The sequence below is a fragment of the Podarcis cretensis genome (assembly GCF_951804945.1).
Source record: "Podarcis cretensis genome assembly, chromosome: 9".
Taxonomy (NCBI): Eukaryota; Metazoa; Chordata; class Lepidosauria; order Squamata; family Lacertidae; genus Podarcis; species Podarcis cretensis.
The window spans coordinates 56,589,764-56,616,848 of record NC_137178.1 but is presented as its reverse complement, the minus strand read 5'-3'; the positions used below and the strand labels follow the sequence as shown (position 1 = coordinate 56,616,848).

The 27,085-nt window shown below is 39.9% G+C and overlaps 1 protein-coding gene across 8 annotated transcripts; it reads left to right on the top strand.

Annotated features, from left to right (window-relative positions):
- AASDH (aminoadipate-semialdehyde dehydrogenase) lies at window positions 1-26,854 on the top strand. 8 transcript variants are annotated; one of them, XM_079989997.1, is made up of 16 exons: window positions 1-60; window positions 553-734; window positions 1,313-1,564; window positions 4,719-4,839; window positions 5,691-6,001; window positions 9,627-9,819; window positions 10,702-10,943; window positions 11,601-11,707; window positions 12,580-12,752; window positions 14,063-14,255; window positions 20,394-20,509; window positions 21,647-22,409; window positions 23,066-23,229; window positions 23,859-23,984; window positions 24,623-24,754; window positions 26,447-26,854. In XM_079989997.1, exons 3-16 carry the CDS (start codon window positions 1,335-1,337, stop codon window positions 26,834-26,836), a joined length of 3,261 nt encoding a protein of 1,086 aa, XP_079846123.1. In that variant the 5' UTR covers window positions 1-60; window positions 553-734; window positions 1,313-1,334; the 3' UTR covers window positions 26,837-26,854. The 8 variants fall into 8 exon arrangements, 7 of the variants coding, with proteins under 7 accessions (XP_079846123.1, XP_079846120.1, XP_079846122.1 ...); XM_079989994.1 differs by lacking the exon at window positions 1-60 and adding an exon at window positions 76-420; XM_079989996.1 differs by lacking the exon at window positions 1-60 and adding an exon at window positions 76-420 and having other exon boundaries at window positions 553-754.
- The last annotated feature ends 231 nt before the right edge of the window (window positions 26,855-27,085 follow it).

Below are 27,085 nucleotides of genomic sequence, written 5' to 3'. Positions count from 1 at the left end.
TTCGGCGACAGAGCGATTACAATGGCTTGCGGGGGCGGGGCGGGAAAGAGGAAGGAGCAGGCGGGTGCGCGCGCAGTTGCCATAGGAACGAAAGAGCAAATCGAGGGCCGGCCAAGCCGTGTTACAGGCCGCATAATAAACGGTTCCCCGACGGCTTAGCGTTCACTCTGCGGCTGCCATCTTGTATTAAGCCGGTGGTAGTGAAGGCGGCTCTTTCGTTTTCTGAACGCTGCTGTTTCGCCGTGAGTCATAGGGAGAGGGAGCCTCCTGTAGGTCGAAGTTGCGCAGCTCCCCTCTCTCCCTTCTTGACAAGAGAGTGGATGTGCTTTATAATCATAGAATGGCGGAGTTGGAAGGGACCACAGGGGTCATCTAAACCAACCCTCTGCAACGCGGGATTCGAACCCATAACCCTTAAGAGTAAGAGTCTCATGCTACTACTGAGCTATTTCCCATGTTTTGTTTCTCTGTTTTAAACGACCAAACAAACTTGTGACTATTATTTGATGTACAGCTGCTGGTGGTTACATGTTTTCCTGTTCTTTTCGACAGCTGCAGTTTCTTAGGAAGACACTACAGTATTGTAAAACCTGTGAGACGGCCATGCCCACTGCTGCCGTGTACAGACACCCCTTTGAAGAATTTATCAGGAGGAAACGCATCGTTGGCCTGAAAAACTTTCCCTACCACTAACGTAATAGGACTGGGCCAGCTGTCTCCAAACAAGTATCCAGGTGAAAGCATTTTGCAGCAGGTGAAACTTCTGGCAGCCACACATGGAGCGTTGGGCCTTTTACCCACAGCACCTCCTTGACTGAATTAGTTGTTAATTTACATGGGTATCCCTTCCTTGGATTAAAAATGTGTCCCAGGTTGGAATAGGTTGAAGACTATTAGTTTAGGGTTTCATTTAAAATACCCTAGATATTTTAATTTAAATACCCTAGATTAATTTAAATACCCTAGATATTTTAATTTAAATACCCTAGATATTTAAATACCCTAGATAAATATTTGTATATGCATTTGTGAAAATGCTTGTTTCTCTCTTTTAAAATTGCAATATAGCTTTCATGTTTTCTCCTTACTTGGAAGAATAGATCATATTTAAAGCATCTCAACTGTTCTTTTAGAATGGCAAAAAATGTTGGAAGTGGAATTGGGATAATCATCAGAATTGATAAATGGGTATTATGTATATTTTGTTAAACAGACATGCCTCCACATTCTTTCAAATTTATATTAAGAGTATGCTGTGTTTTATAAGGGTTTTTTTATTAAAAATATTTAATTATTATTTCCTATTTTACAGGTATGCAGTATAAATATTGGCAATGACTCTTCACGAGATTGTTCAGACTGCAGCCAGTTTATATCCTGAGAGAAGAGCAGTATGCTTTGATGAATGCATCAATAAGGTTCCAGTTATCTACACTTACAAAACGGTTATTAACCTAGCCACAGAACTTACTGATTTCCTGAAGAAACATTGTAATTTCACCGAACGATTTGAAATAGGCCTCTACTGCTACCCAGGAATAAATCTGCCTTCTTGGATTATAGGGTATTATTTCTATACATTGTTAATATATAAGTATAGCATGAATACAAAATGTTATATATGCTATACTGTATATAGAATATGTTACAGTCACCGCATTAAGCTAGCTTCGTTTTTAAAACAATTGTCTGTTTGCATTAAAGTGGGCTGGTGCACAGGATAAACTATGGTTTAAAGGTGAACGTGCAGTGACCTGGTGCCCAGGATAAAATCTTGTACGCTTCACTTTTAATTTGTTAGTCTTTAAGGTGCTATATGACACTTCCTTTTTTTTCATCAAGAGATTAACACAGTTGCCCCTCTAGAAATCCTATAAATGCTTACTCAGAAGAATGTCCCATTGAATCTTAGAAAAGTGCTTACAGGATTTCACTTGAACCAAATCTCCACACCAGTTTAAGATTTGTTTTGTTCAGTAACTTAAGCCACTAGATGGAGTGATGAGCACACTGATGAACCAAACCCATTTGTCTTTAAAAATACTGGGCTTTTGTTAATTCAGGTAGCTTTGCTCACCTAAAACTGCTATTAATTTGGTGGGACAGGATCCAAAAGGATGCACCCAAGGCCTAGAATTCTGTACCCCACCCCCCGTTATGAACAGTTACCTCCCCTACAACATATGAAATTTCTCTGTTTCAATATTAGCTTGCTGAATCATATGGGTGAAGCTGCCCACAAAACACAAGATTAGAGCCTGAGTATTATTGGTATCCATGTGTAATCATTTATAAAAGTGTGAAATTGAAGCAGTTGTAGATAATCAGTTGTATTGGATTAAGTGATGCTCAGAGTCGATCCATTTAAACCAATGGATTTAAGTCATGGCTAACTTAAATCTGTTGGTTTCAGTGGGTAACTCAGAGTATGACTTAGTTGGGTACAAACAACTTTTTATGTAAATCAGGACAGTAGTACCTTTAGGTATGAATTTCTTTGGAGAATTGTCTTAAGTAACATGTTCTCAATTTTTTCAAGTGAAAGAAAAAGTTGCAGTTTGCTCCAATGCATCTAGGGCGGGGTGGATGGGTGTGTAAGCAGATAGTGACATGCACATCCCTTGTCAGGTTGGTGTGTGTGCTACAGTTTATTGCACATACACTGGTTTTGTATGTACAGTTCCAGGCTTAATCCAGCTTTTGGGGTTAAATGCGCAGTTCCCCTCACTGTCTTTGGAACCAAAAGTACAGCTCATAACACTTGCTTAGAGATGGAGGGAAAATAAATTTAATCCAGCCCACACTCTCCTCTTCCCACCAGATATCAGTTGACATTGATATCAGTCTTGATTGGCAGGTAGTAATGTTCACTTCTGGATTTGAAGCATGGAATGTTAAACTAAGATGCTAGGATGATGTAACATATCTGGAGTAGTCTAGCTAGTTCGTTTTTCACTTGTCAGCAGTTGACGCTAGCTTTTTAAAAAATTAATCATTGAGTAGAGTTTTTGGGAAATTCTATTTTGAAACATGGGTATATAAGAGATGGCTGAAATAATATACCTAGTTGATGTCTTGTTACTAGGTAAGCGATTCATGCAGTTCGCATGCTAATCTCACAACAAATGAAAATAGAATTATAATGTTTGGCATTTATGAGTCTCCTCCACATTTTCTCCTCCAAATGCATGCACCCATTGAGTTATTTATTGATAACGGCTTTCTGCCTTTAGGTCAAATGCAAAAATCTTAGAAAATCTGACATTTGTCATTTATGATGTATGTCATTCATTTTCACTTTGCCTGACAGAAAAGATCTGTGGAAATTTCCAAGTAGATATCCCTACTCCTTTGGGGCAAGGGTTCTGTTCGGGGCCCCCACATGTTGGCAGAACCCACGCAAAGCATTCTACCCCACTCCTGTTCCGCCCTTTTAGTGATATTTTTGAGGAGATTTCACCCCTCCCATATCCAAGAATCTCCTGAGGTCTCTGCTGACTCTCCAGAGAGGAGGAGGCGTGTCCTGCTATCTACTTATTCTGCCCAGCACCACATCTGTGTGTGTGTGAGAGAGAGTCAGTCAGTGTGTCGGAGAGAGAGTGAGTGCTAGAGATCGTGTTTAGAGATAAGGTTGCTGCTAAGAGCAGCTGCAGGCACTCAGAGTAGCATTGATGTATGCTCAGAATATTTAGCTCTGTATATAGTTTTGTATTATAGCTGTAGTTATAGAATAAAAGGAGGATACTCTACAGAGCTGCTCTCCGAGTGGTTTATACTCTGCAAGACTCTGCAAAACGCTGCTGCGCAACGACTGTATTATTGAGAAAGTGAATCCGGTGCTCTCAGCTCTAAGCTGTGAGTCCACAGCACTGTGACCTGTCCCTGTGAGAAAGGTGGTCTCTGGCAGTGCTACCCAGCTCGCCTAGCCCAGTCGGGGTTGAAGTGCATGAGTCCAGTTGGTACACTGGCTCAAGGGCGATGCTGACAATTTTAGGGTAACTTCTGTGTTCAGCGCTGTGTGCAATCACACGCCGATTGGGCACACGTCAGTCGGTCATTGCCTGTACAATAAACTAAAGCCTGTGTCATATTACGTACTTCCTATGCAAAGATGTGCACACCCTATTCACAAAGGTTATGTCTGTTCAGGGGGAAATCTAACACATGGAGCAGTTCCTGAAGGTCAAACTAGACATGAATAAATGCTTGGAGGAGCTACTAATTATGTCAGAGCTTCTTGGTTATTTAATAGTGCAGGAGGGGATTTTTATTTGGCCCATGATACATGGTGAGGGGAAGTTTTGTTTTGGTGTCATTGGGAGACCCCCTCCCTTTTTTTTCTTTCTTTTCTTTTCTTTTCTTTTCTTTTCTTTTTTTTTTGCTAATTGCAGCATGGGGGAGAGATCAGTTATGGAAGCAAGGGCAAAACTTTGGCTCGCCATGCTATCCAGATAAAAATGATGTGTTTGTGCAATTTTTTAAACAAATACATCTGATGTAATTAGCAGTAATGCATTTGGCATCACATGTAGTTGGCCCTAAAAATAATTGTTTCATTACGTTAGTAAACTCCGAATGCCATAACATCTAGCAAAAAGACTACTTTTAATGTAAACCTGTGAATATGTAGATTTTTCTGTTTGGGTTGCTGAGAATTTTTGCTAGAGTGTTTGCTAGAATTTAGAACGCTTGCTAAATTAAGTATTTTGTTTTGCTAGAATTCTCCAAGTGCCAGCTGCCTATTCCCCTATTGATCCAGATGCCCCTCCAAACTTGTCTGCATATTTCATGAAAAAGTGTAACTTCCAATATGTCCTTGTGGAGAAAGACAGAGTTGATGTAAGTGCAAAAGCTTTCAACATATTTTAATTGGGATATTAAAATGAGATTTTGAATTACACCTCACCTTTCATTTATCAAACATACAGCTTAATCTTGCTTGTTTTATTAGAAATCACCCTGCTGAGTTCAGTGGGATGTACTCCTAAGTAAAAAATCTTTGGGATAGTGATGGCATCAACTTGGATGACTTGCAAACAGAATAAGACTATCAGTGACTACTAGTCTTAGTATACCTTGTGTTGTCGGCAGCATGCCTCTTTACACCAGTTTCTGGGAGAACTCTTTGTACAAGTGGGAAGACTACAGTTAGGCTCAGTTCCTTCTCATGGGCTTCCCATAGGCACCTGGTTGGACACTGTGAAAACAGAATTCTGGCCTAATTGGGTCTTTGGTCTGATCCTGCAAGGTGTTTAGGTTCTTATTGCAGTTGAATGCTTATTTGCTTAGTTTTAAAACCCAGTCACCTTCATTTTTATATGTAAACCTGGCATAATACATACACATTAATTTGTACATCTGTTTAGAAAATGAAAACTTGCCTGTTCACGATGGAAAGAATCAACAAAATTCAAAACCTTATTAAATTAGTATACCTGGAAGTAAATTCCATTGAACTCACTGGGCTGTAGCAAACTCCTGGTTTGTCTACTTGTTGTGGAGTAGTTCTTAGGGTGCACCCTTAGGGTTAAAATGTCTCATGCCTTTCAAGTCAAATTAGGTATCCCAATTTTCTTATTACTTTAGAAAGGTTTTTATTTCTCATAGGAGTACTGTACACTGTAGAGAAAAGAACAACAGTATTTGCACACAAGTATTATTCAATTGAAACCATTCTTTCTCTCTTTCAGAAATTCACAGTAGCACATGGGCATTTGTTCTGCCATAATTCCTTTGAAATACCAAAAGTTGGTTTGATCCTTTTCCAGAGGAAGGGCAGTAATATTGAACATTTAAACAATAACAATGAAAGTTACGTCATGCCAAGTGGCTTAGAGACACGAGCCTTGGACCAGCTTAAGACAAAACCATTCAAAGACCTGCTGGATGTCAGACAGCAATGCTCCATAGCATATATTTTACATACATCTGGAACAACAGGGATCCCTAAAATTGTCAGGGTACCTCATAAATGTATACTGCCAAATATTCTTCATCTTCGGTAAGTGCTTTTTCCCAAAAAAAACTTCCATAGACTTTTAAAAATAAAGGTGACTAGCTAAAGGCCAGGTTATTTATTTATTTGCTTTCATTTATAGCCTGTCTTCTTTTTCACGGGATCAAAGTCAGCATACCTGATGACTTTCTGCCATAGCTGTCACCAAATTTTGCTTGTTGTAAATATTAAAAATTCAGAATAACACCATGTTTTTTGCCTGACTTCATTTAACTCTAGGTTGTTTTTTAAATGAGTTTGGTGGTAGTTTGTGTGTGCTCTGATAGCATGCTTGTAATTAATATTTAACATTGTCAGGGTGGTGAAAGTTTGGCATATTTTGGACAAACAGTATACCTATATATGCTATATATTACAGAATAGAAAGTGCCACTGAGTTCAGTGGGTCTTACTGTCAGGGAATTGGCTATGGGATTACAGTATAAGTGACAGATGTCAAAATGTACATCTGTACAAACACTTAGACTAAACCGCACTTAGGCTAAATCGCAGTTTATGTGGAAAACCCTCCATGAATTCTGATTACCTGCTGGACTCACTCTACCATCACCCCTCTCTCACAGAGAACTTAATTTTGCTATCAAAGAATCTCTGCTTAGCAAGTATTAACCAGGGACTTGGTTTAAAACAAGCAGTAGTTACCGTATTTTTCGCCCCATAGGACGCACCTTTTCCCCTCCAAAAATGAAGGGGAAATGTGTGTGCGTCCTATGGGGCGAATGCAGGCTTACGCTGAAGCCTGGAGAGCGAGAGGCATCGGTGCGCACCAACCCCTCTCGCTCTCCAGGCTTCAGGAAGCTATCCGCAAGCCTTGCAAGCTCGGTGGGAGTTCCCGCGGGCTCACAAGGCTTGCGGGCAGCAGCCTGCAGCCCCGGCGAGTGTCCACAAGCCTTGCGCGCCCGGCGGGAGGTACTGCCGAGCGCGCGAGGCTTGGGGCGGCAGCCTGCCGCCCAAAGCACGGGGAGCCCTCCGGAGGGTGCCCCGTGCTTCGGGCAGGTGTGCGCGAGGCTTGGGGCGGCAGCCGCGGCTGGGGGGGAATAAATTTTTTTTATTCATTTCCCCCCCCCAAAAAAAAACGCAAGCTCCGGGGCAGCTGGGAGGCTCAGCGCGTCTTCCCGCTGTCCCCGGACCTGGTCTGCAGGTGGGCGGCAGGGAGAAGAGCGCTTCTCCCCGCTGCCAGCCCCGCAAGCTCCGGGACAGCTGGGAGGCGCAGCGCGTCTTCCCGCTGTCCCCGGACCTGGTCTGAAGGCGGGCGGCGGGGAGAAGAGCGCTTCTCCCCGCTGCCGGCCCCACAAGTGCCTGGGGGGAAATAAAATTTTTTTCCTTTATTTCCCCCCAAAAAACTTGGTGCGTCCTATGGGCCGGTGCGTCGTATGGGGCGAAAAATACGGTAATTGTTAAGCAAGTAAACTTCAAACCATGGATAATGAAATGGGCTTTTTTCAGTAACCATTAGAGTTTAAGTCAAAATCCTTGGTTCATATGTAATGTTATGCCAAATTCTTTAAAAGTGAAACAAAATACTGTAGACCACCTCCTCATTGCACAGGGGAAGGTGGGAGTGGATGAGCCTGATGATTTGATCAGACTCATGGAAAGTCATCTACATAGCACTAAACCATAGTTAAGTGTTATGTGCAAACCTCAGCCATTGATTTATTTGTGATGGCATGGTATGCTTGAACATTGCAAGAGTAAAACTACTGTACTGCAACTTCATACGCCTTGCAACAAATGTTGAGTTTCAGATCTGATGTCTCATTTGAGTACAGATTTTCCCAGGAGAACCCTGTGTCTGCTGTTGGTTGATTTCCCAGTCCCCTTCAGCTTGACAAGGCTGTTAGAGAAATTGGTAATAAATGAAATATGAGCTCCCACAGGAATATGGACCTCTTTTTAAAAAAAATGAATTGTGCAGAAATTATTAGGAAGATTCCTTGTTCTTCTTTTTGTGGGCTTGTTTTTTACTTCCTTAATCAGCAGGTGTGTTGGGGGGAAGGGACAACTGAAGATCCCAAATAATACAGGTGTATCACCCAATCAGTGCAGATACTTCCTAGACTGGTGTCTCTTGGGGCTGGTTCACACAATATTCATCACTTTATCCCACCAAGATTTAATACTACAAGCAGAATTCCATCACCTCTAATGCTGTGCTTTTGAAAGAAGTTAGTTGGCAGTAATCGAGTGTAAAAAACCCAAACCAAACCAAGTGATGGATGGGTGAAACATCCCCTGGAAAACTGGGAATTTTTTTGGTATATGGTATTTTAGCTAGTTATTTAACTGCATCTGCAATTTGCAGAGTAAGGAGTAAATATCTATTGTTGTTTTTGAAGATAGATAATCTTGGCATGTTGCTTTCATATTAATCACAACCTATCTTTTAAAGATGTTTCTAATTGTCTTTAAAACTTTTATCTTTCCCATCACCAGCAGAATTTCTGTTTTTCAAGAGCTTTGTTATAATTCCAGTTGATTTCTTGGATGCCCTGCTTTCATAACACAAATAATAAACCATATGTTTCTTATGGGTGAATTAAGCCATTTTGAGTTCTTTAAAAAAAAGCAAAAAGCACAGGCAGCCTTGAAGAAACACTTTAGTTTTTGTATTCTTTTCTTCATTTCAGTTTATTTCCTAACATGTTACTCATTATTTTTCTTCCTTATCTGCTTGACCTGGTTTTTATTTTGGACCATTAAGAACATTTTGGATGTAATCCAGCAATGTTAGGTGCTTTTAGGTTTCATTTATTTTTCTCCCATTCAAATACATGGAATTTGAAAGCGCTCGGCTTTGGCTGGATTGTACCCTACAACAGTCAATTGCGCCCTGCCTTTTGTGATAGCAGCATTTCAGGATCTGCCACAATCACATAGAAAGTTGGCTGAGCTGAGGGTTTGCTGGGTGAGGAGTACAGAACACTCCCCATGGCCACAGATTTGCTTTACCTGCCCACAGCCCCTCTCCCCAGACACTTTTCCCCAAATGAGTGCTCTGATACCAGATGCGACTATGACTAAGGGGGAAAAGCTGGGGGGGGGAGTAACTACAAGGAGACAAGCTATTGGTGGGACAGGAAGAATTTGACTACAGTCACCCACCATGTCCCTTTAAAATTAACCTCATTCTGTGCTGGGTTTGTTTAATTTTACAACATTTTATTGTGCTTTGGGATTTCCCTGCAATTAAAGTAAAATCAATTGCAAACCTTCCAGTTTCATGTTGAGTTTTATTTTTAAAAGAAGTCTAGGAAACATTCTAGGTTATAGAAAATAATTATTAAAGCTTGACAGATTTTAAACAAAGATATATCCTGTCAGAGCTCGAGAACAAGAAGACCTAAGGGAGAGAGAAAACTGGACCCACAGAATAATTGAATAGTCCAGGTGGAGGAAATGAAAGTGGGTAGGGGGCAGTCAAGCATTTTCAACTTGTCATGCCCTCTTATACTGGTGGGAGGGGGTGTCACTGGCCTGTTCGATGCCTGCATGATTCTGTACATCTCCATTGTTAGATATGTGGGGGGTCTATCTGTGAAATTGCTAGTTTTGGATTCCAAAATGCATGCGATAGTTGAAGAGGTATTTGTGTGTCTTTTTTCTTTAGAGATGTATTTAAGATTACACCAGATGATACAGTGTTTATGGCCTCTCCCCTGACATTTGATCCATCTGTAATTGAGCTGTTCATTGCTCTGGCAAGTGGGGCTTCCCTGCTTATAGTTCCTAACCTGATTAAAATGATGCCACAGGACTTGTCTGAGGCTCTTTTTCAGCACCACAAAGTGTCTGTATTACAGGTAAGATACGAGAAGTGCTAACTGTTTGCTCTGAATGCTGCTTCTGCACAACACTGGAATACAATGATGATCAATCAGTACAGTCATTTTGTCTTTTGTGCATTTTTAAATCTCTCAATGAAAATGAGCAGTAACTGTGAAAAATGAGACTGGCATGTTAAGGATCATTAGGAAAAGGATGGGGGGTGGGTGGGTGGAATGTGCTGTGTTTGTTTTTCCAAGTGTAGCTTCTGTCAGTGTTCCACATGAGCTTTAGACTCAGTTGACCTGCTTTTATTAAATGAGTAAAAAATAAAAATAATAAAAATAATCAGCATATTGCTTCCAAGTAAATATTTTGGATTTGAGCTATATGTGTACTTGGGATATATGCAACCTTCGTTTACAGCTTCTTAAAATTTGGACATTGACTCATAGAATAGTCACTGAGTAATTGTAGTTTGCAGAGTTTCTGCGTAGGGTTGTCTCAGAGAGAAAAGAGGCCACTTGGCCATGGCTTGTCTTCCAGCAGTGAATTAAAGCCCTATCACTCATTGTGAGCATCATGAGACAGTGTCCAGGTGTCCAAATCTTGAGAACCTAGTCTATATGACCATAGTCCTTAACTAGCAGAACCAGTAATGGGTTCTCAGCAGCCACACAACTGATCCTGCTGATTTCTCTTTTCATCCAACATAAATAGTTTCCAAGCAGCGCAAAGTACATAGAAAGTTACAGTGCTGACATTCTCACTTAGAGGGGCCCTAAGTCTGCTGCAATCTAAATTCTGTCCACAGGGCTTCTAGTTGCTTGTTTCTGCTGTATATGGTAGTACAAGTAACAGAAATAGATTTTGGTGGATGGCAGATACTTATCTGGAAACTTATTTTCTATAATGCATAGGCTACACCCACACTTCTGCGCAGATTTGGAGTTCAGCGCATTAAATCAACAGTGTTGTCTGCTGATACATCATTGCGAATCTTAGCTCTCGGTGGAGAAGCATTTCCTGGACTGAATGTGCTAAGAAGCTGGAGAGGACGGGGAAACAAAACACACGTGTTTAATATCTATGGTATTACAGAAGTTTCCTGCTGGGCCACATGCTACAAGGTTCCCGAGGAGGTTTTTAGTTCTGATCACCGGTAGGAAATGTCATTCTGTTTTGCTGCCTGCATGCACACTTTGGTTGATGAATAAATGATAAAAAGCTTAGTAGTACAAATCCTCTGTAGATGGAATGATCTTAGTGGATTTCTGTGGGTGTTTGATATGAGAGAGAATTTCAAAGGCAGGCCCTTAACATTTGGATAAAATGACCTTAAAGAAGTAGTCACGTTTTGAATAGTACTTGTGTTGCATTTTTAATCTTAAGAAATAATTCGCATGAGCTGAAGCATCTGTCAGAAATGGTTGTTGGCGTATTTCTTTTTCCAGAGATGCTTTCTAACATCTACATGATGTTTGAGCTGAGATGTCATCAACATGCAGATGAGACATAGTTTTGCAACACTTTTCTACCTAATCCCAGGGAGGCAGTGGGAAATCTGAACAGATGTCTGGGGGCTAGATTGGGGTACATGACAATGAATAAGTTGAAAATTGAACCAGATAAGTGTTGCGGGTTGGGAAATATGCAACTCTGACTGGTGGTCCGGGACAGAGTTGCATTCCTCCAAGAGGGCCAAGTACTTAGTTTGGGAGTACTCCTGGATTCTTCACTTTCGATGTTATATTTTAGAACTTCTCTCCCTGTCTCCTACTCCTACATTACTTTCCTCTTTTTTTCTCCTTGGTTTTAGATTTGATTCCCTTGTACCACTGGGAACCCCACTGTCTGGAACAATAGTTGAAGTCAAAGATGCTAATGGTTCTGCCGTTGAAGAAGGTGAAGGTCAAGTGTTCATAGGTGATTTTCTATCTATAATTTTTAATTCTAGAGTTCACTACCTGAAGATGTGGTGAAAGCCATGGGCTTAAATGGTCCTTTAAAAGGATTAGACAAATGTATCAACAGTTGCTGGTCATGATAGCTACTTTGAACCCCCATATTCAAAGACAGTATGCTGGAGAAGAGTGAGCAGGCTGTTCCCATCATGCACTGTACGCTGCTGGATCAAACCAGAGGTACATCTAGACCAGCATTCTATTCTCACCATGGCAAATAAAACCAGTTGCCTATGGGAAGCCATAAACAGCACTCTCCTGTAAAAAGGTTTCTGACTTCCTGGAGGCATTCTGTTGACCAGCACTATAAACAAGATGCTGGAATAGGTGGACTTTTCCTCTGATACAGCAGGGCTTTTATTTTATTATTAACTGTGTTTAGAACTTCTGGGAACAACCCTGTGATTTTATTTACTGGTGACTTGAAGCCTTTGAATAACGTAGATAGTGGTGCTTGGAAGCAGATCGGCATTTGTTTTAAAAATAGTTTTTTGTCTCCTGTTCTTGTTAGCTGGGCATAACATACTGGAACATCCAAATTAAAATGTGGTATTTTTGGTTGTCATTATCCTAAGACAACTTTTTAAAGACAGCATCAGGCAAATGTTAAATAATCAGGCAGGATGTTGCTTTTGTTTCCATTCTAGCCACCTAGTGTAAATGTTTCAGATTTTTAGTATTTGATTTTTTAAAAAACTGTGCCTTCCCCCAGCTGTATGGCATATCTGTTGCTTTTTTTCTTCTTTTTCTTTGTTACCTGCTCTTTAGCCATCTTTCTGGCTCTTGATGTCTGCTTGTGGACCACTTTGGTCTGCATGATCTTTTTTTGAACAGGAGGTGAGGAACGTGTCTGCTTTCTTGATGATGAAGTAACACTACCTAAGGGCACAATGAGAGCAACTGGAGACTTCGTAAGAGTAAAGAATACCGAAATGTTATTCTTGGGGCGGAAGGACAATCAAATTAAACGTCATGGCAAGCGCCTCAGTATTGAATATGTACAGCAGGTAATGTAATAAATAACTATCAAAGTTCTTAGGTAGACTGAGAGAGCCTGGTCATGATCTTTGTCCTGTTGATCTCAAGTCTGGAGTACTGCAATGAACTCTACATAGGGCTACCCTTGAAGGCTGTCTGAAATAGGCAACTGGAGCAGCAAGATTGTTGTACAAGATGGAATCGTGACATATTTCCTGGGGATTAGTTCCTTTTGGTGGTCTTTCCCCAATTCGTAATTCATGTGGATACACTGGACAGCAAAATGGGGCAAGAGACTTGATTGAAAGGGTTCTCTCTAGACAAAAGGGTTCCCCAAGATATGCAAGAAAATCCTGCCTTTAAAAATCTAGACCCCATTCCCATACCAACTCTGGCGGGGAATGAGGGCTGCACATGCATAATACCTTTATTCTGCCTTTGAATGTTGGTAACAGAGAGTAACATACAGGCACAAACCCTCTGATAGCCATGGCATTGAAGAGGAGCAAGCAGTCTGCTTTCAGAAGGTGGTACATGGCCTTGTACCCACTGAAAACTTTCTGCTTGAGCCCTGTGCTTCTTGTGTTACTAGTGGGAAGGCTGTTGTCGTTGTCTTCTCTACTCATCCCTCTCTATTTTTTTGTACATCCGTATTTGTACTTTTCTGAAATAGTATTGAGTATTCAGTAACTCTTATTTGATTGCTATTGATTCAATACCTTCTTTTCACGGTGTAGAATATTGTTCTACAGAAAACTCCCAATAGAAGATGCATTTGGAAGCTCTAAAATTATTCTCTCTGGTTAATAGTGGCCTAGACTCCCACCCACCCCCGGAAGGTAGTTATTTCAGTCATACTGGAAAAATCAAACAATACTCAAAGCCAACAGTATTTATTGACTTTCCATTCACATCATGTGATAGGAATTTATGATATGACTATCTCATGATTAAAATATTTGTATTCATTGCCAGCGTTTTCTCCCCACCTCCCCTGCCTTTCTCTGTAGCTGACAAATAGTTACCTTTCAAGCATTCTGTGTAAGTGGAATATTTATAGACTCCTACACAAATAGAAGTTCAATAAAAAGTGCTTATGCATCTCTCATTGTCTAGGTCCAGCAGTGCAATAACATCCACCAAGCTTTTCAAATTACATATTCTGCTAGTTCTTCAGTGCAATAATTTTTATGGTCACTAAATTAGATTTGAATTATAAAATGAAGAAAGAGTTGAGGAAAATAGAGGCATCTGATTTACTTCCATTATATGTTGCTTGTTGTTGTAGTTTTCTGTAATTGTTGCTAGATTAAGCCAGAGTAATCACTTTATTTTTCAGATTGCGGAAGGCTGCTGTCAAGCAGAAACATGTGCTGTGATATGGTATCAACTGGAAAAATTAATTCTGTTTGTTGTGCCCAAAGGCAATTTTAAAAAAAGAGACATTTTAAAGAAACTCCAGGAATGTCTTCCTAGCCATGCAGTCCCAGATGAGGTGTTGCTAATTGACACTTTACCATTCACATCACATGGTAAGATAAATTATGTTTAAATAAATGTCCTTAATAATTTATATTAAGCACTCTTCCATTTAAAAAATCAGCTCAAATTGAAAGTATATTATTTAAAAAAGCATGCAGGACCGATGCAGTGCAAACATCCACGCATACCAAGTTTTAAAAGTCTGGAAAAAACACACACAAAAAGGTCTAAACATGACAGCAACGATTACATAGAAATCTCACTTGTCAAGTCTCCTTGGGGAGTCTGTCCTATAATTGCAGTGTAACAATACCAGTTTGCAAGAAGCTTGACCAACATGAGGCGGCCTTGTCTTTGTGGGAGATGCAGAGGAAGGAGAAGAATTTAAGATTAAGACTTGTCCCCGAAAGTGAGGGGGACAACCTAGTGGACTTTCTTACAAAAGAACTTTCAGAATTTTGGCAGGTAAACTCAGAGGAAGAAGAATTTAAGATAACAACTGCCTTCAGATTGGGCAGAAGGCAAGGCAGGAAGATTCCAAGGGACTGTCTGATAACTTTGAGATCTAAAGAGGAAAGAGATAAAATACTAAACTTGCATTACCAGAGAACTCTTCAGATTGGAAATGCCTTTGTGCAAATTTACAAGGACATCCCAAAATACATTCTGGAGGTAAGAACCTACTACAAGAACCTGGTTGACCTGCTGAAGAAGAACAATATACCTTTTAGGTGGGAATTTCCACAAGGTTTGTCTTTTAACTTCAAAGGAAAGAAAGTTAAAATAAGAACGCTGCAAGATAAAGAACAATTCCTGGACAGAAACGAGGAGGACCTTCTGAAAGGAGTGCTAGAATCGACCTCTGAAACAGATCTTGGAAATCTGACATTTGGACTTAAATCACCAACGGAAGAAGAACAGCTGCAGGGAGCAGTTGGAGGTAACTAATTAACAATGTCTCTGCGATTTTTAACTTGGAACTGTAATGGACTGAACCTTCCCAGAAAAAGGCGTGAGGTTTTTCACATTTTGAAAAGAGAACAATTGGATTTGATTTGTTTACAAGAAACCCATGTGACAAGGGCACATAGAAGATTGCTTATAAATAAAAGATTAGGACAGGAATTTATTTCATCAGACAAAGTTAAGAAAAGAGGAGTGGTGATCTATGTGAAGGAGAAATTGGCCCCAAAATTGATTTTTAAAGATGAACATGGAAGAATCTTGGCAATTGAGATACAAGTCCAAGGAGAAAAAATTTTGACAGTTGGCATTTATGCACCAAATGAAGGGAAGGCAGAATTTTATAAGAAATTGCATGAGACATTAATGGACTACTTGGATTACAAGGTGATTTTGTTAGGAGATATGAATGGCGTAGTTTCTACTAATATGGACAAAGCACAAAGACAGGTGGTTTCTAAGGATGGGAGACTACCTAAGACTTTCTTTGAAATGACTGAAAATATGGACTTGATTGATGTTTGGAGAACAAGAAACCCTCTTGAGAGAGAGGGAACATTTTTCTCAGAGGCACAGATGACATGGACAAGAATAGATCAAATATGGACTACTAGTGGAATGGCTCCAAAGATAAAAAAAAAGTGGAAATCTGCCCAAAGACATGCTCCGACCATAATGCAGTAATGATTGAAATGAAATTAACAACAGCTGATTCCTTCAGATGGAGAATGAATGACACCCTATTCAGAGATGTTGAGATTTACAAAAAGGCCTAAAAAACTTTGAAGGACTATTTTGAGATAAACCTGAGGACAGAAGTTGAGAAAAGAGTGATCTGGGATGCAAGCAAGGCCGTGATGCGAGGTTTCCTAATACAACAGAATTCTTTAAAGAGGAAGAAACAAAATGAGAAGAAAGATAAGATTCTGGGAAAAATAAAAGAAGGAGAAAAGAAATTGAGGTCTAAACCAAAGTCTCATGAGATTCTGACAGAAATTAAGTTTTACCAGATGCAGTATATGGAATTGATGAATCAGGAGATAGAATGGAAAATCAAGCAAATGAGACAGAGGACATTTGAATCAGCAGACAAATGTGGGAAACTTCTAGCATGGCAACTGAAGAAGAGACAAAAATTGAACACAGTCACAAGCTTGGAAGTGGATGGAAAGAATATTGTTAAACCAAATGAGATCAGTAATTGCTTTCAGAGCTATTTCAGAAGATTATATGCACAAGGGCCGGAAAACGAAGGAGATATAGAAGATTTTCTTAAGAAATATGGATTACAAAAAATTTCGCAACAAAGTATGTTGGTTTTAAATGAGAAAATAACAGATCAAGAAATAGAGGGTGCCATTCAAAACATGCAACTAGGGAAATCTCCAGGACCAGATGGACTAACCTCCAGATATTATAAAGCATTGAAGGAATGGTTAATACAGCCGTTTAAGGAGGTTTGTAATGAAATATTAGAGGGGAAAAAGGCACCTGAATCGTGGAAAGAAGCTTTCATCACACTTATACCAAAGACTGAAACTGAAAAAAATCAGATCAAGAACTACCGCCCTATATCATTACTTAACGTGGATTACAAAATATTTGCTGACATTTTAGCAAAAAGACTGAAGAGGGTGTTGATGGAGGAGATCCATAAGGACCAGGCAGGCTTTCTTCCAGGAAGACATTTATCAGATAATATAAGGAATATAATCGATATTATGGAACTGTTGACAGTAAATATCAACACAAAGGCAGTTTTAATTTTTGTGGACGCGGAGAAAGCCTTTGATAATATTTCTTGGAATTTCATGAAGAAGAATCTCCATGGGATGGGGGTAGGTCAAAGGTTTGAAAATGGTATAGGTGCAATATATTCTGAACAAAAGGCGAAGCTAATTGTAAATAATGTGGTTACTGATGAACTTTCTATAGAAAAAGGGACACGGCAGGAGTGCCCAATATCCCCATTACTCTTTATATCAGTCCTGGAGGTCTTGTTGAATATGATCAGGGGGGACCAGCTGGTGAAAGGAGTTCAGGTCGGAGCCAAACAATATAAATTGAAGGCATTTGCAGATGACTTAGTATTGACTTTACAAGAGCCAGACACTAGTACAAAAAGAGTCTTAGAACTAATTCAAGTTTTTGGTCAGGTGGCAGGATTTAAGTTGAATAAACAAAAAACCAAAGTTTTGGAAAAAAACTTAACAAATGTTGAAAGAGAGAGGTTTCAAAGTGAAACTGGGTTAATGGTGGCAAAGAAAGTAAAATATTTGGGGATTAATATGACATCTAAAAATGTGAATTTATTTAAAGACAATTATGATAAATGTTCATAAATGTTCATAAATGGCTCTGGCCAGAGCAGCGATGTCACGCTGGCCACGTGACCCGGAAGTGTCTCCGGACAGCGCTGGCCCCTGGCCTCTTAAGTGAGATGGGCGCACAACCCCAGAGTCTGTCAAGACTGGCCCGTACGGGCAGGGGTACCTTTACCTTTATCTTTACCTATGATAAATGTTGGACAGAGGTAAAGAAAGATTTAGAAATATGGTCGAACTTGAAGCTTTCCTTGTTAGGCCGAATTGCAGTAATCAAAATGAATGTATTGCCAAGAATGTTATTTTTGTTTCAGACATTACAGATTGTGGATAAACTAGATTGTTTCAAGAAGTGGCAGAAAGATATATCCAAATTTGTCTGGCAGGGCAAAAAGCCCAGAATAAAATTTAAGATATTAACTGATGCGAAAGAAAGAGGGGGGTTTGCCCTGCCGGACTTAAGACTGTACTATGAATCGGCAGCTTTCTGCTGGTTGAAAGATTGGCTACTTCTTGAGAATTCAGATATTTTGGATCTGGAAGGATTTGACAATAGATTTGGGTGGCATGCATATATATGGTATGACAAGGTTAAAGTTCATAAAGGTTTCAAAAACCATATTGTTAGGAAAGCATTATACAACGTTTGGATTCGATATAAGGATTTGTTGGAAAATAAAACTCCTAGGTGGTTATCACCAATGGAGGCTAAGGAGGTGAAGAAGCTTAATATGGAATCTAAATGGCCAAAATATTTTGAAATTTTAGAGCAAGAAAGTGGCAAATTTAAATTACAGAGTTTTGAGAAAATAAAGTCCATGGTACGAGATTGGCTCCATTACTATCAAATAATGGAGACATTTAAACAAGACAGGAAAATTGGCTTTCAGGTGGAGAAATCGAAACTAGAAACAGAATTGTTAGAGCCCAATACTAAGAATTTATCAAGAATGTACAATTTGTTGCTGAAGTGGAATACAATAGATGAGACTGTTAAATCAGCTATGATTAAATGGGCACAGGACATAGGTCAAAACATTAAGTTCGCTGACTGGGAACAGTTATGGACCACCGGTATTAAATTTACGGCATGCAATGCCTTAAGAGAAAATGTTATGAAAATGATTTACAGGTGGTACATGACCCCAGTCAAGCTTGCGAAGATTTACCATTTGCCCGATAACAAATGTTGGAAGTGTAATGAGACTGAAGGGACCTTCTTCCACCTTTGGTGGACCTGCCCAAAGATTAAGGTCTTCTGGGAAATGATCTATAATGAAATTAAGAAGGTACTTAAATGTACTTTTCACAAGAAACCAGAGGCATTTCTCTTGGGCATGGTTGACCAATTGGTATCAAGGAGGGACAAGACTTTTTTTATGTACGCCACTACAGCAGCAAGAATTCTTCTAGCAAAGTATTGGAAGAAACAAGAACTACCCACACTGGAAGAATGGCAGACGAAAGTGATTGACTTTATGGGATTGGCAGAAATGACTGGCAGAATCCGTGACCAAGAGAAAGAGACGGTGGAAGAAGATTGGAAGAAGTTTAAATTATATCTTAAGAACTGTTACGAAATTGAGGAGTGCTAAAATGTCAAGGGGAGGGAAGAGGCAGAATTGCAGCTGAAATTGTTTGATGATTTAAGGTGAAATTGAGAAAGATAATAAGATTAAATTTAATTGGTAAAAAGGGTTGCTGAAAAATTGTAAAACAAGGATGCAAAAAGGGTGAGGTATGGGGAAGTCCGAGAAAGGAGGTTTATGAAAATGAGGTTAAGAAATTATATTTGTGTGTTTGTTTGTATTTGTTGATGTTTGTGTGTTGTTGTTGTTTTGTTTTAATTGGAAAATTAATAAAAATTATTTAAATATATATATATATATATATAATTGCAGTGTAACTTTGCAAGCAGTATACGTATATGTTGTATTTAAGTGTTGTGTAGAAGCCAAATGTGTCCAATTCTTTAGAGAATCTCAGCAAAAGCAGAGCCATACTCAGAGCTTTAATTATCCTTTTTCTTGGAGCAACAGACATATAAAAAACAGTTTTGACACTCAGAACTGGTTTGCCACACAGATTGAAGGACCAGCGATATGTAAAGCTTCACTAAACACATAGAGCTAGCCTGAATTGTGAAGGGTGGTGGTCTTTGCACACCTCCCAAGCTCCCCCTACATACACATCTCCTGCAGCCTCCCCATCAACACCACCCCCCCCCCACTCCTCCTCCATCATGCGTGGAACTGATCTGGTGGAACGCTCTGTCACAAGAGACTAGGGTCCTGCGGGACTTGACATCTTTCCACAGGGCCTGCAAGACAGAGCTGTTCCACCAGGCCTTTGGCAATCCTCATAGAACTCTAGCCCAATGGTTGCCATTAATCTGATTTGAACTGATTTTATAATGAACTGATTTTAAAATGTTGTATCATTTTACTGTTGTTAGCCGCTCTGAGCCCGGTTTGGCTGGGGAGGGTGGAATATAAATAAATTATTACTATTATTATTATTATTATTATGGATTGCATTAGGAAAGAAACTCCCATAGGCATTAATGTGAGGTTTTTTCCTAATGCTTATTGTCCCGCTGGGAGGTGAGAGTTGAGGATTTGTTTACCAAGATCATAACTGGAAGACTTAAACCTCCAACAATGCTGTGCTTCCAGTGACTTTCATTTCCCTTGCATTGCTTCTGAAATTTTGTTTTAAAAATACGCACAGCATGATTGCTAATGTAGGTAACATAATGTGTACATCGTCCTTGAGGTCTGCGTTGTAGTAAAATAGATGTGCATGCCTATTTGTACCTAGTGAAACTCTGAGCCTTAGCAAATATGTTGAAATCCTTACCTTTCATATAATTTTTTAAAAAACCTTTTCTTTTGTACAAAGGCAAAATGGATGCGTCTGAGCTGAGCAGGATTTACGGCAGCCATTTGAACTCTAGAAGGAGTGACAGTAAGCTGAACGAGAATGAATTGTGGGAGAGATTGCAGCATTTATGGAAGGTAGTGTTTTAAGCTACATCTGTATCATAGCAATTGAGTTTCCATACATGTTAGGAATGCGGGAGAGGAATATAGTCTAAATATTTTTTGACATGTGCAGCATATACTATAAATCCCTACATTAATTTGGTGTTTTACTACAGCTTTGCAATAATTACGGTATATGGAAACAATTATCCCTCTCCCCTACTGACCCTCCCGGAAGGCTTAAATGTTGGTAAACAACTGTAGCAAACTGATTGGCTTGCTGCCATCTAATCGATCAAAACCAAAACTTTCAGAAAACCATTTCCTAAACTAAAAGAACTATATCAGTACTTGCCAACTGGGAGTAAATGGAGCATAGGTGTGTGTGTGTGTGTGTGTGTGTGTGTGTATATATATATATATATATATATATATATATATATATATATAGCCATTATGTAGTGTTTCCTAATATATTTAGGTTATAATTTTTATGAGCTGGAGTTGCATACAGATGAACATAATTTTTACCCTGTGTTTCTTAAGATGTGTACACACAGTTTGATTATATTGTTCTGTTCCAGCAGATGCCCCTGGCTAAGTTCAAGACCCCAGACCCAGGTTGTTGGCATAAAGTGAGCACAGAGAAAGGGTCTCCTTATTTCAGTGTAAGAGAAAGGGGGCAATAACAATTGCTTCCTTTTCCTTTCATCCCAACAAGTTTTGCCCTGTTTTATAGAAAAAAATCTGGAGTGAGCCAAGATTTTGGGTTGTATCCAGTGTTACTCATACTGAAATTAATGGGCAGAACTTTATTGTTTTGTACTCTTTTTGTATTGTTTTATGTTTTATTGTTGTAGACCACCTTAATATTGCAGTATATAAAAGGCAATATAAACACTTTTATTAAAATAAATAAATAAAATTAAATTAAAAAAGGGACTCCATTCCTACACGGGCAACCTTTCAGGGGCAATGTGCCAGTACTGAACAAAACAAAACGAGTAGAAGTGGGCAGAACCATCGGTACAAAATGCTGCCTTCCAGCTGTGCAAAAGTCAAAGGTTTCTATGCACGCAGCCACACCGTTCCATCAAGGCAAGCAAAGAAGCATTATCAAAGTCAAAAGTGTGTGCATTACATGTTTTGCTTCTTCTTTTCACCCCCTAGGCTGTTCTGAATTTCCCAGATGAATCCACAAGCATTTTAAAAGAGTCACGGTTTTTGCACAGTGGCGGGGATTCCTTAAAATCATTACAGTTCCATGATGAAATTGAACATATGGTAGGCAAGCCTGTCCCTGGCCTCCTGGAAATTATTCTCAGTAGATCCATCGAAGAGGTCTACAGGCATATCTTAAAAACAGTTTTCCCAAGCGAAAACCTGAAATTAAGCTGTAACAATGCTGTAAAAAGAAAGCTGAGTGAAAGCAGCATAGAGGAGCCCAGTAAAAAGTATGTGCAGCTAAAACTTGAAAGATCCCCAATAGTTGAATCAAATATTGTTGGATTTACTGCCGTGACCCGAGGAAACCGATTGTTGTCTATGGGTGACCCCTTGAAGAACCACAGTAATACAGAGCAAGCAGGAGAGAGCAAAGTTTTGCCAAGTGTGCGGGATAAAACAATTGTCAGCAATGCAAATATGGCAGAAGATGATTCTATACTAAACACTCCTGTACATGAGAATCTTGGGCAAACGGCTGAAAAGTTAACGTTGCATCTCAGATGGAAGTCAGACCTGGGCAAATGTGTGGATGCATCTCCACTAGTTGTCACCGAAAAATTATCTGCCTTTGTGTATATTGGATCACATTCTCACGTGATTCAAGCAATTGACCTATATTCAGGAAAAGTCAAGTGGGAGAGAAAGCTTGCAGATCGCATTGAGTCGTCCGCCTGCATATCTAGGTGCGGAAACTTCCTTGTTGTTGGTACGTATTTATCGCTTTTCTCTTTCCTTTGGCATTCTAAGCGAGGGGTGGCTAAGCCTCAGCCTGCAGGTCTTACCTGCTCCCTCAAGCAATTTTGTTCCTTTTCTCCCTCAAGGCCTTAGCCAATTTGGCAGTGGCAGAAACAAAACAAGAAAAGACATGGTGCTGGTTGATCATTTGATCAGCGGGGAGGGGGCAATTACAAACAGATCAGGTGTCCTGTATATTTGTGTACAAGGCGGTGGTGTGGCTATACCTACTTTTAGCTACACCCATCATTGGCCAAGAGTGAATAAGGTCCATGGGCCAAAAGAGTGTACCCACTGCTCTTCTAATCAAAACTTACAGTCAGTAACTGAACAACTAGTGATTTTGTAGGACCGCTTCATAGTTCAGTAGCTGATTTAGTTCTTTTTTTCCTAATAAATAAATGTGGGATGTACCATGGGCTAGTAGTGTTCTCAGCATATGAAAAGCAGTGCCCATCAATGGAGACCAGTTTATAAAGAATGCCACGGGTGTTTTGAATGGACTTCCTGTATTTGAATGAACGATAAGCATGTGAGGACTTCAAAAATTCAGTATTTTTGTGGACAGTTAAATAATTCAGTGCCTATCCAAATATATCTGCTTTCTGTGGCTGTGATTATCTGCAGGATGTTATAATGGGTTGGTATATGTCCTCAGAAGGAGTGATGGAGAAACACACTGGACATTTGCAACTGAGGATGCTGTGAAAAGTTCTCCAGCTGTGGATCCTTCCACAGGAGTAGTCTTCATTGGATCTCATGACCGTCATGTATACGCTTTAGATATTTATGTAAGTAGTCATAAATGTTTGGCCAATAAGAAATAATGAAAATGCCTCCTATATCTAATATCTATATAGCGCAAAGCAAGTCCCTTTGATTTTAGTGGAGCTTCTAGGTAATTTAGAATTGCAGTCTTAACTCAAGTTAGTAAAATGTAGCTCAAGCTCCGTAAGAAACTGAAAGCTACAAACCGTCAGCTGTTATGGGCTTTTTAAAATCCCAGTTAAATGTAGTCGGCTTATTTGGTGCTTACAACCCTAACATCTTAGCCATTTAAAGTTCTTAGCACACCACTATTTCCATAATTGTTACCACTCAACAGAATCGGTATGGCATGCAACCCCTCCTCTTTTTAGCTGAACGGTTAGTAGTTATCTGCGTACTGCTGCTGAATGTGTCTAATGCTGTTTATGAGGTAGAACTGTGAACCCCATGTTTTTGTTCTGAATAGTAATAATGAACTGGTTGCAACTTTGGGTATAAGTATCAACCCAATTAAGCACAAAGATTCTTCCACAGTGGAACACATGCTAACACTGTACCCATTTGCAGAATTTTGATACCGTGTATTGCACTTTAACATTTAGTTGAGCAATGGAATCATTAACTTGCATTTGTCTTTCTGTTATGCTGACAGAAGAAAGAGTGTGTCTGGAAATTACACAGTGAAGCTGGAGCTGTATTTTCCTCTCCTCACCTAAATCTGTTACCACATCACCTGTATATTGCTACACTTGGAGGGCTGCTGCTAGCTGTAAATCCAGTATGTAACTTTATTGCTCTTTATGGTCCAGAAATAATACAAATGGAGAATTAAGAACTCAGGGTGGGGAGAGGTAATAGTAGATGCAACAGCAGCTTGGGAGACAGTGAAATGAGAGAAATAACCCTGAGGAGCCTCCATACTGTTTTGATAATCAAAAAGCTACTTTTAAAAAAATTCCATTGGCTTAGTTCAGAACCATTTCCCTATGTGATTTGTAAGGTGGTGACAAGTTTAACTATGGCCAGTTTCTTCAGCAACATATATCTCTAGTACAGGAGAACCATCCCTAATCGCTTAACTTGATTGATGGCATTGCCTTGTTTCAGCTGTACGTTCTTCCATTTTATGGCAGAATATGTACCTTGGGGCCTGTGAAGTAGGGAAACACGGAGAGCTGTGTTAGTTCGCTTGTTATTGCATTTGTTACTTATACCTCATACTGTTAGTGACAAATTCCAAATGGATTGGAATTAGAAGTAATGAAGTATCTTCATTGTAGGAGCAGCTAAAGGAAGAATGTTCTCCCATTTTCCTAGTATCAGATACTTCTATGTCTTTGGCCAGCTGCTTCATTTTCCCATTAGCTGAAGCCATGGGATGTACTAAAACCATACATTTCACGCATGCATTTTCAGATTACGGGGAACACAATCTGGAAGAGCTTTTGCGGAAAACCTGTCTTCTCATCACCACATTGCAACAAGGACTGTGTATGTGTAGGATGTGTGGATGGAAATTTATATTGCTTTAGCCACTTTGGAGAAAAGGTAAGCACCTGTCTTTATTATCTTTTCTTGTTTTCAAAACGTGGATTAGAATTAACTCAATTCACACCTTTTAGCATCCATACAGGCCCAATGGAGCTTGTGTTATGTAAATCTGTTTTTCACAAGTAAGAAGAGTTACACTGGAGCAGAGAAAAGGTCTATCTAGTCCAGCATCCTGTTTCACACAGGGGCCAGGCATGTCTGCTATTGCCCTCATGTCATTTTTGCACCAGAGTGCATCACATTACAAAGGATTGGGAAGTTTTGGCCCACAAGCCAAATGTGGTCCACCCGTTACTTCCATAGAGCCCACAGCTGGTGCAGGTTATCACCACCATTGCAGCAGAAAATTCCTCCTTCAGGCAGTGGAGCCCAGTAGCATTTCTATCAGGAAGAACTTGATACAGTGGGGATCATTGGAATGCCCTTGGAAGCACAATGCAGGCTAGCTTATAGCCTGCCTGATATGCATCTCCAAAGGTCTTCTCAAGTGGGCTCCTGTCTGAGGATGGAAGCCTTGGAAAGATGAGATCAGCTGGGGGCGCTTGCTGGAAACTGCTCCATGCTTTTTCTTGAAAGTTGATGTATGCAGTATCTTCCCGATTAGAGTTGGAAAATTCCAGGTTAGTGAGACAGAACTTACTTTTGTAGAAGCCACGTGATTATTCAAAACCCACGGTGCAGTCACATACATGTCTACTCAGAGGCAAGTCCCATTGCGTTCAGTGGGGCTTTTTCCAGGTAAATCTGTATAGGATTGCACACTTGATAATGCTTTCTACCAGTTTACTAGAGCTGATAGTGGTAACCTAACTGGATTATCATTTCAGTATCTTTCTAGTCCATAAGACTGTTCCGCTTTTAATACCTAAATATGTATTTATAAGCATAATTTATCTCAACATGTGCATTTTGATACTTCTTTGAGCCAAGGACTGTTATAACTTTGAGAAGTCTCTTTACATACATGTTGCGTTCGCAAGTGCCGTCTTTGCTGCTTCTAGTCAGTTCAACACTTCCATCTCACCCAAAGGTCAAGTCCCTAGTTCTTGGTTCCAAGACCAACTTGTTCTAGGACATCTAGAAATTTTGCCTTAGTCATATCTGGAACATGCATCTACCCAGTTTGTGTGAGTTATCCATAGCTACAGCATTTCTTCCTTGACTTTGCTCTCAAGATCACTCTGGGTATTGTGCTTAGTGGGGTGAGAGGATGTCTCTACTACGATTTCATTTTATTTTTGTGGTGGGGGAACTGCTTTTGCTATCAACTGCAGTTCTTGGGAGTATCTATCACTTTTGAGTTTTCTAGTTGGACTCTTGTGACTTTATCTTCAAGCCCTAATTCACACATGCATGTACTTGGAGGTGCTTCACTTTAGGTTTCAGTTGAGGACTTGGCAGCGGAATATATGGAATATATGCAAATATGTATGAGGTGATAAGAAAGCTCTGTGTACTGCTTGAGCTGTGATAGCTGCTTCACTTGAAGCAGCTACTGAATATTTTAATGAATGCATGTGGGTGAAATGAAAAAGGTGAGTCTGCTGGATTAGACCTCAAATTGTATAATTTGTAAAGTTATTTGTGAGGAGGTACAAAGGCTGACACTCATTTGTGGCAGCAGTAAAACATGTGGCTGACACTAATAGAAATTTCAATAACTTATTTAATTTCTCAATTGTCACGCAGATATGGAAGTTTTCCAGCAATGGACCAATTTTTTCATCACCATGTATTTCAGATTTTTCCAGCGATATATTTTTTGGATCCCATGACAACTTTACTTACTGCTGTAGTACGGAAGGTAATTTATTGTGGAAATTTGAAACAACATCAACTGTATATGCAATTCCATTTGTTTTCCATCATCCTGCCTTACAAGATGAAACTCTTCTGGCAGTGGCATCCACAGATGGCAGAATATGGATCTTGAATGCCAAGACTGGCTTTGTACAAGGTGAAGAGAAGCTTCCAGGAGAAGTGTTCTCATCTCCTGTTGTATGGGGAACAACGATCATTGTAGGCTGTAGAAATAACTATATTTATTGCTTTGATTTATGTGTTTTTAAAACCAAATAAGGTGCCTAAAATTTCCCTTCTTGGTACCGCATTTTTCACTTTATAGGATGCACCCGACCATAGGGTGCACCTTGTTTTAGAGGGGGGGGGGACAAGAAAAAAATATTCTCCCCCTCTCTGCTCAGTGCCCCTTCAGCGAAGCGGCAGGAGAAACAGAGCCCCTTCCATTTCTCCTCCCGCTTGGCTGAAGGGGCGCTGCACAGCTCTCCCTCTCTGCTGACGCCAGGAGAGTCTTGCTCTCCCGGCTTC

Excerpts from the sequence above, each read along its gene's own strand:
- AASDH (XM_079989997.1), top strand. The coding sequence starts at position 1,335 with ATGACTCTTCACGAGATTGTTCAGACTGCAGCCAGTTTATATCCTGAG. Across the intron at positions 10,944-11,600 it reads GTTTTTAGTTCTGATCACCG|ATTTGATTCCCTTGTACCAC; the intron begins GTAGGAAATGTC and ends CCTTGGTTTTAG. Across the intron at positions 11,708-12,579 it reads TGAAGGTCAAGTGTTCATAG|GAGGTGAGGAACGTGTCTGC; the intron begins GTGATTTTCTAT and ends TTTTTTGAACAG.